We start from the raw sequence: 18,536 nt of genomic DNA, 5'->3' as shown, positions 1-18,536 counted from the left end.
CAGTGCCCTTACCCGAAGGCGGGGTTGGCGAAAGGGCCTTTCTGTGTGGAGTTTGCATGTTCTCCCCGTGTCCCCTAGGGTAGGTACCCTCACAAAAAACATGCAGTAATCCTGGTCACTAAACTGCCTCCCCCTGGCCAGCCGGGGCGCCTGATGGAGGGGAAAGGAACTGGTTGGAATAACGGGTTCCTTCCACGCGCTACATCCAACCAGGGAAACTCCCCCTGTCAGGTGTAAAGGAGCAACTTGGACACTCAGGCATGAAGGAAGCATGAGTTCAAGTCCGTTGCTCTCCCCTTGTCCCCCATATATGGGGACTAGGTTGGTGGAGGGTGTGTAGAGCCCAGGATCACATAAGATGATTGACACACGGGTGAAAAATGGGTTACAAATAATTAACCCATAAAAAATATATTTAAAAAAAGGCTGTTTGTTTTAAATCAATAGATGTACCATAATTGCAATTATAGTAATTCACCCAGTATTTGATTGCTTATATTATGTTTAGATGGATCCTCCTAAGGTAAATAAACCAGTGGTTGTACTGATCAACTGTATTTATAAAAAGTCCAAAGACGGTGAAAGTAGCCGATATACAAGCTCTCAATGCGTCATGATGCAACACGTTGCAAGCTTGTAAATTGGCTTTGTGGCTATTCGTCGTAGGTCTTAGGGGTGGCTGTAGCGGAGGCTTTCACCTAGAGCTCCATAATATGAGGATGACGGCGACATCCAGCACTGACATCAGGCTAATGTAGAAACCTCATATATGGGGATACACGTTTGGCATCGTCATCATGACACGCACACAGTAAGAACCTTATATAAGTACAATCCGAAAGGTTTAGGGTAGCTAGCAGCATTTGCTACGCTCCTTGCAAGAGACTCCGTATAAGACAGGATATCTGGCCTAACAACTGGCTTTGGAAGTTTCAGCATCCCGGTAATGTTCTAATCGGACACCACTGCGGCAGGGCCTAGCCCAGACAACCAGCACTAGTTTGAGTTAATTTTATATGGTCCTCTTAAGTGGTTGAGACTCTTAAATAAATGTCTCACTAATAGTTAACGTACCTTTAACTATTTAAGTCCACATCAACAGTTGTTTAATTAGAAAGAGGCTGTCTTTAACTAAATCACTTCTGTTTGGTGTGCTCTTACAGGCCAGAGAGTTTACATTCAGAGAGGAAGTGCTGAAAGCTTTGAGACGCACAGTAGGTACTTAGGCCCTCATTTATCAACGCGGCGTAAGCAAAAATATGGGTGCACGTTGGAAATGACCACAATTTTCGGCATTCATCATTTCCGCAAAACCTTGAACTTGAACATGAGCCAGGACAAAAATCTCGTCAGGTCGGGAGCTGTCGTATTTTCTGAAATGCTGACAGGCTGTCAAAGGCATCTAAACATATGTTTTCACTCCTAAAAATGTATAAAACTAATATTACATTACATATTACAAAGGCATGTCATGAAATTGGTAGAATATTTCCAAGTGTGCAAGCAATTAAAATCACGCAATTAAAAAGTTTGCTTAAGCCATTTAAACAGTGTTTTGCATGAGCGCATACCCTATAGGCCTATACGAGGATTTGCGCTGCCTGTGCTGGAATCCCCCTGGCCCCCCCACCTGGAATAGTTTCATGATATGAATCGAGAGGCATTTGAGGGAGACTGCAGCTCTGCAGTCAAGTAGGGTAGGCTACTGTAGTCTAACCTACAGCAGGCCGATATCTTTCTGGAGTTACAGTATGTGCAATCTCCTCCTGTTTAAGGATAAACCTGACACGTCGCTTGAATGCCAAATGTGCCGTGCCAGCGCAAGTGGGGACACATCGGAGATAGGTAGGGTAACCCAGCCAGCCACCACTACCATGCAGTGCCAGTGCCACACGAGACTGGTTTAGGCTGCATATTCATATAATTGACAGTTGAAAGCCCAGCCACTGTACTAGCGAGGTAATCTAAATAGATTGTCATAAACGTGCATGGTCACGGTGTCATGGACGGACCACAGTGATAGAGACAGACAGACAGGGCATATAAGGAGATGCACCTATTTGCAAAACAGCAGCGTGTTTGTGCGCGCCAATTTGTTAATTAATTCATGGTTCACAGGTTCAGGTTTTCGTTCACTAATACATCTTGTTGTATATTTGCGTTATTTAATTCATGCAGGTGTTCGTTCTTTATTTATTTAAGATACAACACACCAGTTGGGCTTGCAAGTTGCATGTGCGTGCGTCTGTGTGTGTGCGTGTGTGTGTGTGTGTGTGTGTCTGTGTATGAGAGAGAGGGGGGGGGGGGGGTGAGGTGGGCAGCAAGGCAAGCGGGGGAAACCTTTTCATTTATATATAAAACCTGAACCTGTGAACCATGAATTAAATAACAAATAGGCACACACACGCAGCGCTGCTGTTTTGCATAGGTGCTCCTCCTGTCCTGTCCTGTCCTGTCTGTCTGTCTCTATCACTGTGGTCCGTCCGTGACACCGTGACCAACTGACCATGCACGTTCGACAGTCTATTTAGATTGCCTCGCAGTCGCCAGTCGCTTCAGTGGCTGGGCTGTCAACTGTCAATATATGAATATGCAGCCAAAACCGTAGCCTCATGTGGCTGGCACTGGTGGTGGTGGTGGGCTGGCTGGGTAGCCTACCTATCTCCGATGAGGTTCCCACTTGCGCTGGGAGGCATACTATCATCCGATGCTCCGAGGTGCGCTGCGCGTCGGGAGAGGGTTGCGGTTAGGTTTAGGTGTCTGCCCCGGGGGAGGTTAGGGTTAGGGTGAGGGAGGAGGTAGGTTGTCGTTCGGACCAATGCTCCGTCGGATGAAAGTACTGCACTCACTTGCGCTGGCACGGTACATTTGGCATTCGAGCGACGCGTCTGGTTTATTAAACGAGGAGGAGATTGCACATACCGTAACTACAGAAAGACATCGCCCTGCTGTAGATTAGGCTACAGTAGGCTACCCACGTTGGGACTCTCCACAGCTGCAGCACTGCACTATACTCTCCAACTTCCCGTCATGGAAATATTTCAGCACAGACAGCCCAAATCCTCGCATGTATGCGCTCCTCGTGCAAAACACTGTTTAAATGGCTTAAGCATCTAACTTGCAACATTGTTTTTAATTGCGCGATTTTATCTCCTATTAATTTCATATGACACATGTGTTTAGATGCCTGTGACAGCCTCTCAGCTGGTCAAACAATGCTGCTCCGCTGTTCTACGACAGAAAAACAGGTGAGGACAAAGCGTACGACAGCTCCCGACCAGACGTGATTTTTGTCTTGGCACAAGTTCAATTTCAAGCTTCGGCGGAAATGGCGTGTACCCATATTTTGGCGTACGCAAGGTTGATAAATGAGGGCCATAGTGTATAATTCTAGAATCCTATGTGGACACCATAGGTAGGCAGAGTTCACTCAAAACTACATTGTGTTTAGTAATAAACCCCCTGAAATATAATGCATGTTTTGGTTAATATAAACACATTACAGTTATGTTAAGTGAAAGTGACATGCTGTATAATATGAGCTGTTCATACAGCATAGCAGGATGTTGTGCTTCTTTGATTTCATGAATACAACAGAATAAACACTTACACTTCCTCACACCTGGTCTCAGCCTGCACTCTCCACTGTGGTCACTGTGGGTGAAGGAGAGACAAAGATAAGATAATAGAAACAATAATGATAGATAATGCCATTTATTAAACATTAAATGCTACTATACAGCACCCTTTTGTTGTTTTAAGCATTATGTTATACATTAGCTGTTGAAAAATAGTAGACAAGCTCGTAGCGTGGCACCCGGTGCTACGCAACGAGCTTGTAGATCTGCTATTTGGAATATATATTGTTCCAGAACAAACGTTTTTAACTCAAATCTTTGCCTTTGGGGGTCCATGGAACAACATATTTTCAGATGGGGGTCGGTGGCCAAATACATATAATGTTTGGGGTCCTTGACATGAAATAGTTTGAGAACCACTGACATAGAAACAGGGTTTTTATGAAAACTATGAAAACTAGAATCTAGTGTCAGGTCTAAATGGGTTAAACAACAACTAGGCACATTTACACTGACTGACATCAAGTCTGTCCATACCTGAGAGTCTGCAGTTGTCCAGCAGAGGGCAGCGTCTCTTGGTCTCCTGGGTGATTGTAGCTCAAGTCCAACACTTTCAGGTGGGAGTTGGATCTCAGAGCTGAGACCAGATAAGAACAACCTTCCTTTGAGACCATGCAGCCTGACAACCTACACACACGCATGCACGCATGCACACACACACACACACACACACACACACACACACACACACACACACACAAACCAAGGACATGAGATGTCGGAGTTATCAAAGAAACATCGTATCGTAATGGCTAATAATCATTTTCAGACAGGTAAGTTAGAATCCAAACGTTAATGCTACACACTGTTGTTTACATATTACATGGTTCTAGCCTTTGTTTACACGACAAGGCTACTGGACTAGCCTAGCTTTGCTCATGAGACATCTCATGTCCCGTTTACTTAGACTCCTCCTTGAATAATAAGTCCATGATAATAATCAATAATCAAGATAACTCTCTCTCTCTCTCGAAAGCAATTGAAATTGAATGGAGTTTATGTTTATGTTTTATTTATTTGATATGGACATAACAATCACATTGCTCATTGCACAATTGTACAACTTGTAGATGCATCGTTTACAGTGTGTTAGCACGAGTGCTAGTTTTCACCACTTGTCCATAGGAGACTTTTCTGAAAATACAAAGTTAAAAGAACACCCAATCTAAAAATAAGAAGTACATTCAATAAAAAGTACATTCAAGTGAAATTTACAGCAAGGTTACAGTACATTACATAACCTCCAGTACAAAAGTAAACATAATCATTCTCGTAACCAGTCAGGAGCTATACATGTGAGCACAGTTGATCTGATTTCAACCATAGTTTGAGAACTCTATAGAACACATTACCATCCGTCTCTAGTTTTAAGACCGTAGGCAAGGAGTTCCATAAGTTAGCTCCCTTTACTGAAAAGGCAGACTGTCCGAATGTGTTGTTACACCTGGGAACAACACAGTTACCACTTGTTAGGCGCGAGTGGTTGCTCTACCAGAGCTCGGAAGTCTAACTATCAGTCCAGAGAACAAAGGTGAGACATGACTCTGTAAACACTTAAAAACCAATTTGATAGTAGAAAAAAATACAAAATTTTCAAATGTAAAAAGGTTGTGTTTTTTTAAAACACCACAAATGTGCCATCTCATTGGTTTTTGATACATGATTTTTATAGCCTGTTTGTATATTGATGTTATTGGTTTTAAGACCGTTTGAGAGGATTGTGACCATGTTGTGATGCTGTATGATAGGTGTGAGAAAATCATAGCATGCATATACAGCTGTGCAGTTTTGGCTGATAGGTCCCTTCTAATATGACGTGAACTATGAACTTGCTGGGTGTTGAAAAGCCGGTCGTTAGGCTACTTTTTGTTTTTGCAGGCCGCTGGGCGAGTGGGCGGGTGGTTGATTAATATATTTTTGGGGGGAAGGTTGGTGCGGGCTGGCTCCTGTGGCGGGACGGGACAGGAGAAAAATGCATAACCCCTGAATCTGGATAGGCTAGGGGATACATTAATTCACATCAGGTGAAAATTACAGTATGGTTATGTTTTTAAATGTTGAGATAGAGCTGTCAACTCTCATGCAATAAGTGTGAGAGAAAAAAAACATTGAATATTTAATTATATGTTGTACTAAATTGAATTAATACCCTTTGTTTAGCGGTTTTCTTTTTTTTCACTAAATCAATGGTTTTATGTGCATGACTCGCCAGGATTCTGGATGGCTTGATTATAGGCTTAAAATAATTGATAAATATTTTTCTGTAAATCTCTATGGGAAAAATGAATGTGGAACCACAACGCCCACTGCTATGCCCTATAGGCTGCTATAGTAGGCTATTATACCCCCCACATCATCAACAACATATAGATTTTAACATTAATTCATGTTCTTTGTTGTTCTACACATCCAAAAAGTTAGCTTCCGGGTTAATTCGACCTTGGGACTTTTTGAAACATGTTTGTGTCACTGCATTGCTTATTTCTAACCTAACATGTTATCATATACAAATAATAAGGGAAAATTAAGGAATGTGTGGCAAATCTGCAAAATAATGCTTAGCCTACCACTAGCTTTCTTAATATTTGTGTTCATAAACACAATCACATACATGTGATTGTGTTGTATGTATGTAATGTATATATACATGTAATGTATATATACATTTGTTCCAATCCAACTCCATTTGGAAACGTTGTGACGGCTGTTGAAAATTGGGGTACCATTAACAACCAATATAAGGCAAACATTTCCAAATTTTATTATACTTTAAGTAGCATGTGACGTGTCAAACTAGGGGGTTTTCTTGATGCGGAATCCATTGCAAGCATTAGTTTTGCACAGAAAACATCACAAATGTGATGAGGTCAGCACATTTGGGCACATTTTGGGCAAGTGGCTATGGCTATGTTTTCGTGCAAAACTAATGTTTGGAATTGATTCAGCATCATGAAAACCCCCTAATTTGACATGTCACATGGTACTTAAAGCATAATGGAATGTTGGGAATTTTGCCTTATATTAGTTGGTAACCCAACTTTCAGCAGCTGTCACAAAGTTTCCCAAGGGAGTTGTGTTGGAACATATGTATAGGTTATAGTAGACACCTTTATGAACACATTTGTGAAGAAAGCTAGTGGTAAGCATTTTTTTGCAGATTTGCCACACATTTCACTACTTTTCTCTAACTAAAAGGAGTAGCTCTGTAATTCAAACCAGGTGTGGTTGGAGGAACATGCAGCTATGGGAATCACACAGGTGAATGAAATCAAGAATGATATATTCATAAGTTCTTGCTTATGTCAAGTACAAGGAAGTATGTTTGCATTTGACAGGAAGTAATCAAAATATGCCTATATTAGGGAATTATGGATGCATGTAATTTACATAAAAGGTTAAGGCATACTAACCTGAGTGTCTCCAGTGTACAGTTTGGACTCGCCAGTCCAACACAAAGCTTCTTTATTCCTAAATCCTGCAAATCGTTATTAGTCAAGTCCAATTCTAGAAGACTAGAGCTGGAGGTGAGAACCGACGATAAATCCTCACAGCATCTCTCGGAGAGGTTGCATCCACTCAGCCTAAAGAAAAAACATTGTGCTAAAATTAGATTTTATTTTTATTTTCTTTCGTATAAAATAATTTAAGAAAGATTATATATATATATATATATATATATATATATATATTGTTGTTAGTTCTCTATGGGAAAAATGAATGTGGAAACACAACGCCCACTGCTATGCCCTATAGGTTGCTATAGTAGGCTATGATATCCCCCAGATCATCAACAACATATAGATTTTAAGATTAATTCATGTTCTTTGATCTACACATCCAAAAAGTTAGCTTCCGGGTTAATTCGACCTTGGGACTTTTTGAAACATGTTTGTGTCACTGCTTTGCTTATTTCTAACCTAACATGTTATCATATACAAATAATAAGGGAAAATTAAGGAATGTTTGTCAAATCTGCAAAAAAATGCTTAGCCTACCACTAGCTTTCTTAATATTTGTGTTATTAAAGGTGCATGTCTACAATCACATATACATTTGTTCCAATCCAACTCCATGCACGCACGCACACACACACACACACACACACACACACACACACACACACACACACACACACACACTTGAATGGTTTGTAGACGAGACTGGATCATAAAGACCAAGGGCAATTCTCAAGGATGAACTTCCCTCATCTCTCCTCAAGCTCAAATGTGACCGCTTCTGACCGAGGCTAAGTCATTGATTTTTTTTTGTCATATGAAAGCAGGGAATCATAGCTTCAAATTGACAGTTTGACCCACCAGTTTTAGAGATATGGCTTAAGTAATGTCTTGCAGAAAACAGCGAAAACAGGCTTGAAAGGTTCACTTCTGTGGTCTCTAACATTACACCTAGCTACATGTTTAAGCATTTATTTGATTTTTACTTCTTTTTTTTCGATTTCAGCTCTGACATTTATTTGAGACAAGCTCTAGTCTAGTATGTGAAGAGTTTGCCTGTGCTATTAACTCATTTTGGATACAAATAAATAAATGAATAACTGAATACATGAATGAATGAATGAATTAATTAATTAATTAATTAAGTTTTTCTCATCTTCTAACCCTAACCCTAACCCATTGACTGTCTCTGTATCAAAAATAGTCACAAATAACCATTCAGGTCCTCAGATTATGATTGTATACCTTAAACTTAGCAATGATTTGTGCTACAATATTACTAGTTTCATATTTATTATAGTAGGTTGTTGGGCTCTGTTGGGCCCTCAGGTGACAGAGTGGTACAGTAACTGTTCATATTTATTATAGTAGATAATTGGGCTCTGTTGGGCCCTCAGATGACAGAGTGGTACAGTAACTGTTCATATTTATTATAGTAGGTTATTGGGCTCTGTTGGACCCTCAGGTGACAGAGGGGTACAGTAACTCTTCATATTTATTATAGTAGGTTATTGGGCTCTGTTGGACCCTCAGGTGACAGAGGGGTACAGTAACTGTTCACCATCACAGTCATGGGGTTTGAATCCATTGTGGTTCATACAGCTTACTCAGCATCTACACAAACACAGCTGTGCATGCTTGGGGGAGCAGCAAGGGCAGAATCCATTTGTTCCGGCTGCGGGCCGGCCGGTGCGCACTGTCGGCCAGTCGTTTTATAGGTCGGCCGGCCGGAATTTTTTATTTTTTTGTACCGGCCGATGGGCCGGCCGGTGTGATAGGTCGGCCGGTCCGTGGGTAGGTCGGCCGGTCCGTGGATAGGTCGGCCGGTCCGTGGATAGGTCGGCCGTCCGGTCTTTTTTGGGGGACCCCCAAATGGTAACTCTGTCATTTCTCTACCGTTTTGGACGGGGGTGGGCTCGTTGGAATCGTGTCGCCCCCCTGGGGGCGTCTTTGGGGGTCTCAAGGTCCGGGGACCCCATGGACCCCCATATGGTAACTCTGTCATTTCTCTACCGTTTTGGACGGGGGTGGGCTTGTTGGAATCGTGTCGCCCCCCTGGGGGCGTCATTGGGGGTCTCAAGGTTCGGGGACCCCCAGGGACCCCCAAATGGTAACTGTCATTCCTCTACCATTTTGGACGGGGGTGAAAAGTGTGTGTGAGAGAGAGCTATAGTAAGAGGAATATGCAGATCAATATAAATGACTGGCCGACCTACTCACGGACCGGCCGACCTATCGCACCGGCCGGCCCATCGGCCGGTACAAAAAAAAAAAAAGGATTCTGCCCTTCGCAAAATATAAATGAATCAGGGCAAACTCCATGTGTGGTTAAGCCAGGATAATTGTCAGGCATACAAACCTGAGGGTCTCCAGTTTACAGTGTGGACTCCTCAGTCCAAGACAGAGACGTTTTATGCCCAAATCCTGCAGATCGTTGTTGCTCATGTCCAATTCTATTAGACTGCAGTTGGAGCTGATAATTGATGCTAACTCCACACAGCATCGCTCTGAGAGGTTACAGCTACTCAGCCTGAAAAAGGAGCAGTGATAAAAATCTGTTTGTATTCTCTTTTTTTCTTTTCTTGTAAAATCAATATCACATTATTTATTAAAGAAGGATTAACAGCATTGAAACGTTATTATATTAGTATTATTTCCTATAGAACTGTGACATCATATTTTAAGTGTATTCAGTCAACCTACAGAGCTCTGTTGGAGGCTTTGACCACTGGCAGCAGCCTCAGAAGAGCCTCTTCTGAAGAACCGTATTTCTTCAGGTCAAACACGTCCAGCTCCTTTCCTGATGACAGCAACATGAAGGCCAGAGCTGACCACTGAGCAGGAGAGACAGTGGACAGACTCCCTGAGGTCAGGTACTGTTGGATCTCCTCCTCTAGAGAATGATCACCCAACTCATTCAGACAGTGGAACAGATTGATTGTTCTCTCTGGAGAGAGATTCTCCCTGATTTTCTTCTTGATGTACTGGACAGTTTTCTGATTGGCCTGTGACCTATTTCCTGTATGTTCCAGCAGACTTTGTAAGAGAGTCTGATTGGTCTCCGACGAGAGGCCCAGCAGGAAACGGAGGAACAAGTCCAGGTGTCCATTTGGACTTTTTAAGGCCTGGTCTACAGCACTCTGGTAGAGATCATTTAACTGTGGTTTCAACAGCTTTGACCACTTGGAGGTTGACAGTACATTGACTCCAGTGTTGGTGAATGTGTGAAAGACGTAAAGAGCAGCCAGAAACTCCTGGACGCTGAGATGGACAAAGCTGAACTCCTTGACCTTGTGCAACCCACGCACCTGTTTAAACGTCTGTGTGAACATGCCTGAGCACACTGCTGCATCGTTGATATCAATGCCACACTCTTTCAGGTCTGCTTCATTGAAGATCAGCTTGCTTTTCTTCAGATGTTTATAAGCCAGTTTTCCCATTGCCAGAATGGCGTGCGTGTTCTTCTCTGGACTCCAGTCATACTTGGTCTCTTTCTGTTTGGACTGAACCAGCATGAAGTGGATGTACATCTCGGTCAGGGTCTTTGGCAGCACTGTCCCTTTTATTAAAATGTCCTTCAGAACTACAGCAATGATCCAACAGAAGACTGGGATGTGACACATGAAGTGGAGGATTCGTGATGTCTTGATGTGTGAGATGATTTTATTTGCCATTTTCTCATCACTGATTCTCTTCTTGAAGTACTCCTCCTTCTGGTCGTCAGTGAACCCTCTCAACTCTGTCACCCTGTCAACATACATAGCAGGGATCTGATCGGCGGCTGCAGGTCGTGTGGTTATCCAGATGCGAGCATTGGGAAGCAGGTTTCCCTTGATGAGATTTGTCAGCAGCATGGCCACTGACATTTTCTTTTCTACGTCAGTGCAGATCTCCCTTTTCTGGAATAGATCGCGTAGAGGAGTACAAAACTCATCCAGCCCATCGAAGATGAACATAACGTTAGACCCTTTTCCGCTGCAAATATCTGCCTTGTTGATTTCGCCAAAATAACCATGAAGAAGTTCCATCAAGCTGTATTCCTTCTCATTCTGCTTGACATTCAGCTCTCGGAAAGTGAATGGGAACATGAAGAGGATATCCTGGTTGGCTTTGTCTTCTGCCCAGTCCTGAGCATACTTCTGAGTTAAGGCTGTTTTACCAGAGCCAGCCACTCCCTTCATCAACACTGTTTTGATTTGAGCTTCCCCGGGTAAAGGTTTAGTGATTTCTAGAGACTTGATTGATGTTTCTGGCCTGGATGTTTTTCTGGACATAGTTTCAATCTGGCTGACCTCATGTTCCTTGTTGACCTCTCCACTAGCTAACACTGTGACATTGACCTCTGTGAAGTCTTGGTTCAGAGGTGTTTCTTCTGGGTTTTCTTCAGGTCGTTTCCACTCAATCAGATACTCTCCCCTCTTCTTCAGAAAAGACTTGAGTAGTTGGGGAGTAAGGATTTCTAAATAACCAAAGAACAGAGGACACCAGTAAGTGCATGCTATGATAAATGTGGTCCTCAAATGAGTGGACTTGGTAATTATACTGTATTAATGGCTGTGCTGCTGTAGATGCTGAATTATGAATCTTGCTGCTGAATCTTCCAGTTGATGTCTTATTAATTATTATTTAAACTAGGCATAGAGCTGTCAATGTTTCTTGTTGAATTGATACAAAAGATGACATGGAATTGTATTTCTGTTCTGACACTTTGTTTATTATAGTGGCATAAAACCCTATATGTTATCAGGTTAAGAACATGGTAAAACAAGAACAAGAACATGGTAAAAACATGGCATGCTACAGAAGTATACAGTGATGTATTGTAAGCAACACAGCTGCAGCTAATTAAATAAATTGTGTGTGTGTGTGTGTGTGTGTGTGTGTGTGTGTGTGTGTGTGTGTGTGTGTGTGTGTGTGTGTGTGTGTGTGTGTTAGATTAGCCAAATGGCATTGATCACGCCTCCAGGTCTTAAGTTAAGTAATAAGACCTGGTACTTAAAGGGTAAGACCCCTTTTTTAGAGGTTTGGGTTGTTTTCTTACCTTATTATGGGCAAACTATTACATTCCATGAGTTATTTCGCTGCGTTGTGTTGTTTATTAACAATTTAAGAAATAAAAAATAGGGTCCATTAACTTCCATTGTAGCGGGGAAACAGCTCTCAAAGTCACTCTTTTAGCACATGAACAAACGCAACAAAAGCTGATTCTGACAGTTTATGACATCAGGGAAACTCATGCGGTTTTATTTATTATAAAAAATGTCAACTTTGTCTTGTTTTGACTAATTTGTGTAGAAAGAAGATCCGGTAGGTATGCCTACGCCGACCAAATCACTGCTGTTCGCATCTGATCTGATTGGACCAAAACTGTACACCACTTCCTTATTGGAAACGACGGGGATGTAAACAAATGGATTTGATCTCATCCGCTTGTCACTAAAAACATACACAATGGACGTGTTTGAGGGAGATACTTTATAAGACACTTTAGAAGAAGTGTGTAAAGTGTCTGTGTCTGGGATTGATATATGCGAGGGTGCATCTCAAACAGCGTGGAGAATTCTGTTTACAAACGAAACCTCGCCGTAGTACTGCTGCAGTCTATCTCCGACTAAAGTAGTAACTTTATAAATCTATCTTAAAAGATGAAAATAAAACTGCATGAGTTTTCCTGATGTCATAAACTGTCAGAATCAGCTTTTGTTGCGTTGGTTTATGTGCTAAAAGAGTGACTTTGAGAGCTGTTTCCCCGTTACAATGGAAGTCAATGAGCGACTATTTTTATTTCTCAACTCAACGGAGCGAAATAACTCATGGAATGGAATAGTTTGCCCATAATAAGGTAAGAAAACAACCCAAACCTCTCAAAAAGTTGTCTTACCCTTTAAGACACGCAAAATACAGCCCTTAGTCTTCAAGTTTGTCAGTAACTTGTAAACATGCATATTAGTCAGGGAATATTATCAGTATAATGTCAAATCTGGGAATACATTTCTTACTAATAATTTTCTTCACCAGGAGTGTTTTCCGTGCAAAACTAATGCGCGGAATGGATTCAGAATCATGAAAACCCCCTAGTTTAGCCATAGCCACTTGCCCACATATGCCCAAATGTGCTGACTTCATCACATTTGTGATGACGGCTATGGCCATTTTAGCCAAAGGAGTGTTTTGTGCTAAACTAATGCTTGGAATGGATTCAGAATGATGAAAAACCCCTAGTTTGACATGTCACATGCTACTTAAATGGAGTGCCACCATTTTTCCAGTTTTGCATGTGTATGAGGTGACAATACTTCATTAGACACCCAGGAGTCGTTTTTATGTGCAATGGTGTATTAACATTGTATTTAGGGTTTCTTCCTGGAGGCTGAACACATTATCGAAAATGTTGCCTTATAATGGTTGTATGGTATACCAACTTTCAGCAGCTGTCAAACATTCCCCTAGGGTGGTTGAATATAAACCAATTTGGGATATGTTAGTAGACACCTTTACAAACACATTGGTGAAGAAAGTTCTTGGTAAGAAATGTATTCCCAGATTGTATTAATATCCCCTGACTATAGTATATACCATGTCTTCACCTACCTTTGGTTTGGTTCTCCTGTAGATCAGTCATTTTGACCTTCTTCAGGACAGCCTCCACGATCTGAGTTGCATGAGTAGTGTACAACTGCACGATCAGATCCACTGTCTTCATCCTGTCAGCGTCTTCCAGGTCGCATGTTTGGAGCGGCTTGAGGCCTTCAGCATCAACAAGCTTCAGATGCCACTGGAACTGCTTAAAGTCTTCTTTTGACAGATCGTTGAGAGTTGTCAAGATACGTTCCTTAAGTCCATCCATGGTTTATTCCTGACACAAACAGAAACCTCTGGGTATGAAAATATTGATCACAAGCTGTAGTTAATGTTACAAAAAATAAGAGAAAAATATATAAATATAATAAAAATACGTCTCTGGTAGGCTGACACAAGCGGCCGCCTACGAGCGGCTTGCGTGCGACGTGCGTGCGTGTGTGCAGCTGCAGGTCATGGTACAAACAGACTTTCTGTGCTGAAACGGACGGTACCTCTGAGGGCCCCTAGGGGTCCCGGACCCCCTATTGAAGATGGGGTCCCGGACCCCCTGTTGAAGACCCTGGTACCTCTGAGGGCCCCTAGGGGTCCCGGACCCCCTGTTGAAGACCCCTGGTACCTCTGAGGGCCCTATAGGGGTCCAGGACCCCCTGTTGAAGACCCCTGCCTCAGCCTATATGCTAATTGTCCAGAGAATGGATGAAGGCTGAGTGGTTGAGCTGAGACTCTGGCATCTGGTTGCCAAGGTAACAACACAACCACTTCCTCACTGTCACCGACGCAAGTGACGTTTGGGGGTCATTTTAAGGTCTACTCTGGCTTTTGTGAAAACAGGAACATCTGGGTGGGTAAACACCGCTGATGTGCCCTTGGGCAAGGCAGTGAACAGTGACAGACAGACTATATATATATATATATATATATATTAGTGGTGGGCATATCCTGGAGTTAATCGCGATTAATCGCGATTAAAATGGCTCATTTCAAGTCTGCCCAAGGCATTCGAAATATGTGTGCGCTGCCCAAATAATGACCAGATGTAAGTCCTTGAGAACACAGGCCAGGTGACCCATTAGACCAGGTGCCCTAATTATGGATATTAACAATACAACTAGCCTATTAATACCTTATATTTCATATTGTGAGCTTGTGGAACTGTTCACAGTGTTGCCAAGTCTAGTCATTATAAGCTACTTTGGACTTTTTTATCTGTAAAGTTTTTTTTTAATATTGGTGGTCCTTGAATAATCAGTTGGATAAATATGATCTGAAGTGGGACGTGTTCCTCAGTCATGTTGCAGGTCCCTTGGTGTGATCCATGGTCAGGCAATGCCCTCTTGATTGTTTATTGTATTACTACACATTATGATACGGTTGATGATGCTGCGTTTGGTCGTGTAAATAATGTAAACTATTTTCACATTTTAATTTGATTTTCCTTTTTTTTCTCCTTTATTTTTATTTGTTTATCTTGTCTATCTTAATTGTCTATCCATGAATACGTACTCTGCTGTTGTTGCTTGTGTTTGTATTGTAGGTCTTATGTTTTATGTGTTTGTAAAAAATCAAAATAAAGTACTGATCATAAAAAAAATATATATATATTGGTGGTCCTTGACATGAACATGTTTGAGAACCACTGCTCTAAAACAACATTTATTTTCTGACTTTTTGGGATTTTCTGACTTGATCTGGCCTGTTAACATTTTCATAGACATGGTTGCTTGTTTCTCTCTCAGTCACGAAATGTGGCCACCGTCAAAGGTAGTGCTAGAGTTTGTTTTGGTTGTGATCAGGGGGGCAGTCAGCCAGATATTTTGTGAAGCCTCTTTTGAAATCGGGACTTCCTGAAAGTTCATATAATGGCCTGTTGTGGCGCTGGACTGGACCCAAAAAGCCCCATAGCTCTATAGAGGCCCATGTATTTGGGCCCAACTTCACCTAGACTGTATTAGCTTAATAAACATGGTCATGAATACTTTCTGCTTCCAGTCACTAGTTTAAAGTCTCATTTCTAATGTCATAATATTCTTTTTGGAAAATTATGGTCCCATTTATAAAAGAAATGACCATAAAGTTGCGCATGTTCTGAGGGGCGTGGCTACCGTTACAGTCTATGATCGGGATCCCCCACCCACTCGAGTCAAAATAAAAACCAACTGAGAAGAAGGGGGGAAGTCCCGCCTCGTTGTCTGGGCCAGCCAACTGGACCAGAACGGATCAAGAAAGATGGCGACTTACAGTGCATTAGAGTGCAAGGAATTTCAGGCTTCATTTTACGTTCATGTTAGACCCGGGGAACGCTTTGTCCATATTTTTTACAGTCAATGGTTGTGATGCATGGATGATGGCATCATGATGCTACCGCACAGACCACACAGACTACCGCAGAGGCACGGACCCCTACGTGCGTGCGTGCGGACATGCTCATACATGCCCACAATGGTCCAGGGCAGGCTGGGTTAAATTCACTGGGGGGATGTTAAAAAATAATCACACTCATGTGAAGTGAGGGGCGCTCTTATCATCCTACATCATCACACCTGATGATCATCACTCATCATTCCGGCCAATCACAATTTGTGTCCTCACCTTTCTGTCTTCACATTTCTGTCCTGACTTTGAGGGGTTCTACCGTTCTAGCCCCTCCTATATGCCCAGCGTTTGGTGTGGGTGCACACACTTTGTCCTAACACAAACATTAAATCCCATTGACAATGAATGGACAACTTTGAGTGTTCGTGTAAACACAAACACTGCATAACACAAACACTGATGACGAAGGTGAGGACGCAAATTGTGATTGGCCGGAATGAGATGATGTCATGATGACGGCAGCTCACTGCCAGCACAGCAGAAAAAGGTAAATGTTTTTAGAGGGGAGCTAGCCCCTCCTATATACAGCTTTTGTCCCCCACCAGAGCCATCTTTATTTTTTTTATTTAACCTTTATTTAACCAGTAAAAACCACATTGAGACTGAAGTCTCTTTTACAAGTGTGAACTGGCCAAGACAAGAGGCAAAATAAGTGACACAGCTCTGCCAGTAACAAAAAATACACAACAAAAAAACAGGACAGACATACAATGCTCATAAATACAGTACCCACTACCGAAGAAGCTCAAATGGAGAACAGGAACGCAACCAATAAGGACTAATAAATAAAAACTAAGCAACGGAAATAGCTAGTAGACTAAAAAGCAAGCAGACATTTGCTATACGTCAAAGCAGGAGCAATGTATGGGAAGTGTGCCCATGGCAATCCTTTTAAAGCTCACTAGGGGAATCACAGTAGCCAGTTTGAGTCTGGACTGTAGGTCATTCCAAGACCAGGGTCCGAAATAAGCAATGCTTTTTCCCCAGCCTCTAATATAGCCATCTAATATATAGCCATCTAATATAAGAGTTGCGATATTGAGGGGGCCGAAAACAGACTGGTCACGTGGTTCACGTGTCTATGGAGTTAACATTACTCTAATAGACCCCCAGGTGTTTTTTATGTGTCTAGGGAGTTAACATTACTCTAATAGACCCCCAGGTGTTTTGTATGTTGTATGTTGTGAGCTTGTAGATCGGCTATTTTCAGCGTAAAAGTGTAAAATGACTTATACTGGATCTCTTGTCCATGTCCCTTCCTAACATTTTAGTCTAGTTTGTTGTCTGTTGACGAAATTGTCAATATATTTAGTCTTAGTTTAGTTTTAGACATCATAGCTTAGTTTTCATTTAGTTTCCATTTAGTTTTCGTCAGTGAAAAAAGGTAGTCGACGAACATTTTTCCTCTTAGTTTTATTCGACAAAAACAACACTGGCGTCAATTTATCCCTAAACCTATTTGCCATTTTTTACTATTTAAAAAAGAACTTTTAAAATAGTTCAAATAGCTGATCTACAAGCTCACAGCGTGTAGGTGTATCCAATCCAATCCAATCCACTTTATTTATATAGCACGTTTTAAAACTCAGAGTTTACAAAGTGCTGTACAGGAGAATAAAATAAAATAAAAACAAGTGCACTAAAGCTACCACACAGAAAAACAACAGCGAGAAAACAAAGCAAAACAAAAAAACAGGTGTAGATCGGCATGTGTAGATCGGCTAGTTGAACTATTTTACATTTATTTTCAAAATAGTAAAAAATGGCAGCCCTATATGCCTAAACCTAACCGTAACATGAAAAACAACCGCCCCCTCAGCGACCATCGACTCCCAGGCTCAGCAAGAAAAGAATCTCCCCCTCATGTACGTCTACCATAGATATACAGAAAAAATCACACTGGTGTGGAGTGAGGGGCACATCCGCTCTGTGACGCACGGCGGAAGCTTCTGTGAAGCACCAAACAACGCCAAACTCGAGACCATTCGCCCCAGAGCTGGAAGAGGCGTCTACCTTTCTGTGGCTATGACCTCATACCCTCCACGCCCACAAACCAATCAGACAGATCAGAGACGCTTATTTCTTGAGGGGCGCCAGCCCCTCCTATATACAGGTTTGATGTTTTGTTTTTATTTCAATGTTTGTTTAAAAAAAACGCCATTGACAAAGATAATTCAATGTTTGTTTCGTCCCAATGTTTGTTTTACATCAACATGTTGTACGATGATAAGAGCGCCCCTCATTTCACCGTGTGAAGAGAAATTATGGTTGTTTTTATAGCTGCTCCAAGCTATACCGAATTATACAACAGGTCGTTTCGAGGAAGCAATCTGATTGGTTGAAACAGCCTTCTAGCCGTGGTTCAAACGAGCACCCCTCCACACCTAATCAAAACAAATAATTCAGCTGCTCTGTTCTCCCAGAGTGCAGCAAACTCGGTGGCTATAGGCTAGCTCGTTTCTTGGGACATTTGTGGTCGTAGTGACTA

General features: G+C 42.0%; 1 protein-coding gene across 1 annotated transcript in view; it reads right to left on the bottom strand.

Moving 5' to 3' along the window:
* The window catches only part of LOC310875649 (NACHT, LRR and PYD domains-containing protein 3-like), a gene marked incomplete at both ends in the record, with an annotated part of 17,539 nt that extends 3,599 nt beyond the window's left edge, over window positions 1–13,940 (bottom strand). Inside the window, 6 exons of the mRNA XM_083788936.1 lie at window positions 3,611–3,654; window positions 4,116–4,265; window positions 7,049–7,219; window positions 9,453–9,623; window positions 9,797–11,552; window positions 13,685–13,940. Coding sequence (XP_083645062.1) covers window positions 3,611–3,654; window positions 4,116–4,265; window positions 7,049–7,219; window positions 9,453–9,623; window positions 9,797–11,552; window positions 13,685–13,940 — 2,548 coding nt within the window. The remainder of the gene's footprint in view (window positions 1–3,610; window positions 3,655–4,115; window positions 4,266–7,048; window positions 7,220–9,452; window positions 9,624–9,796; window positions 11,553–13,684) is intronic.
* Window positions 13,941–18,536: the final 4,596 nt, after the last annotated feature.

Source organism: Protomyctophum parallelum, assembly GCF_964188405.1.
Source record: "Protomyctophum parallelum genome assembly, chromosome: 18".
NCBI classification, from domain to species: Eukaryota; Metazoa; Chordata; class Actinopteri; order Myctophiformes; family Myctophidae; genus Protomyctophum; species Protomyctophum parallelum.
This window is presented reverse-complemented; position numbering and strand designations above follow the sequence as displayed.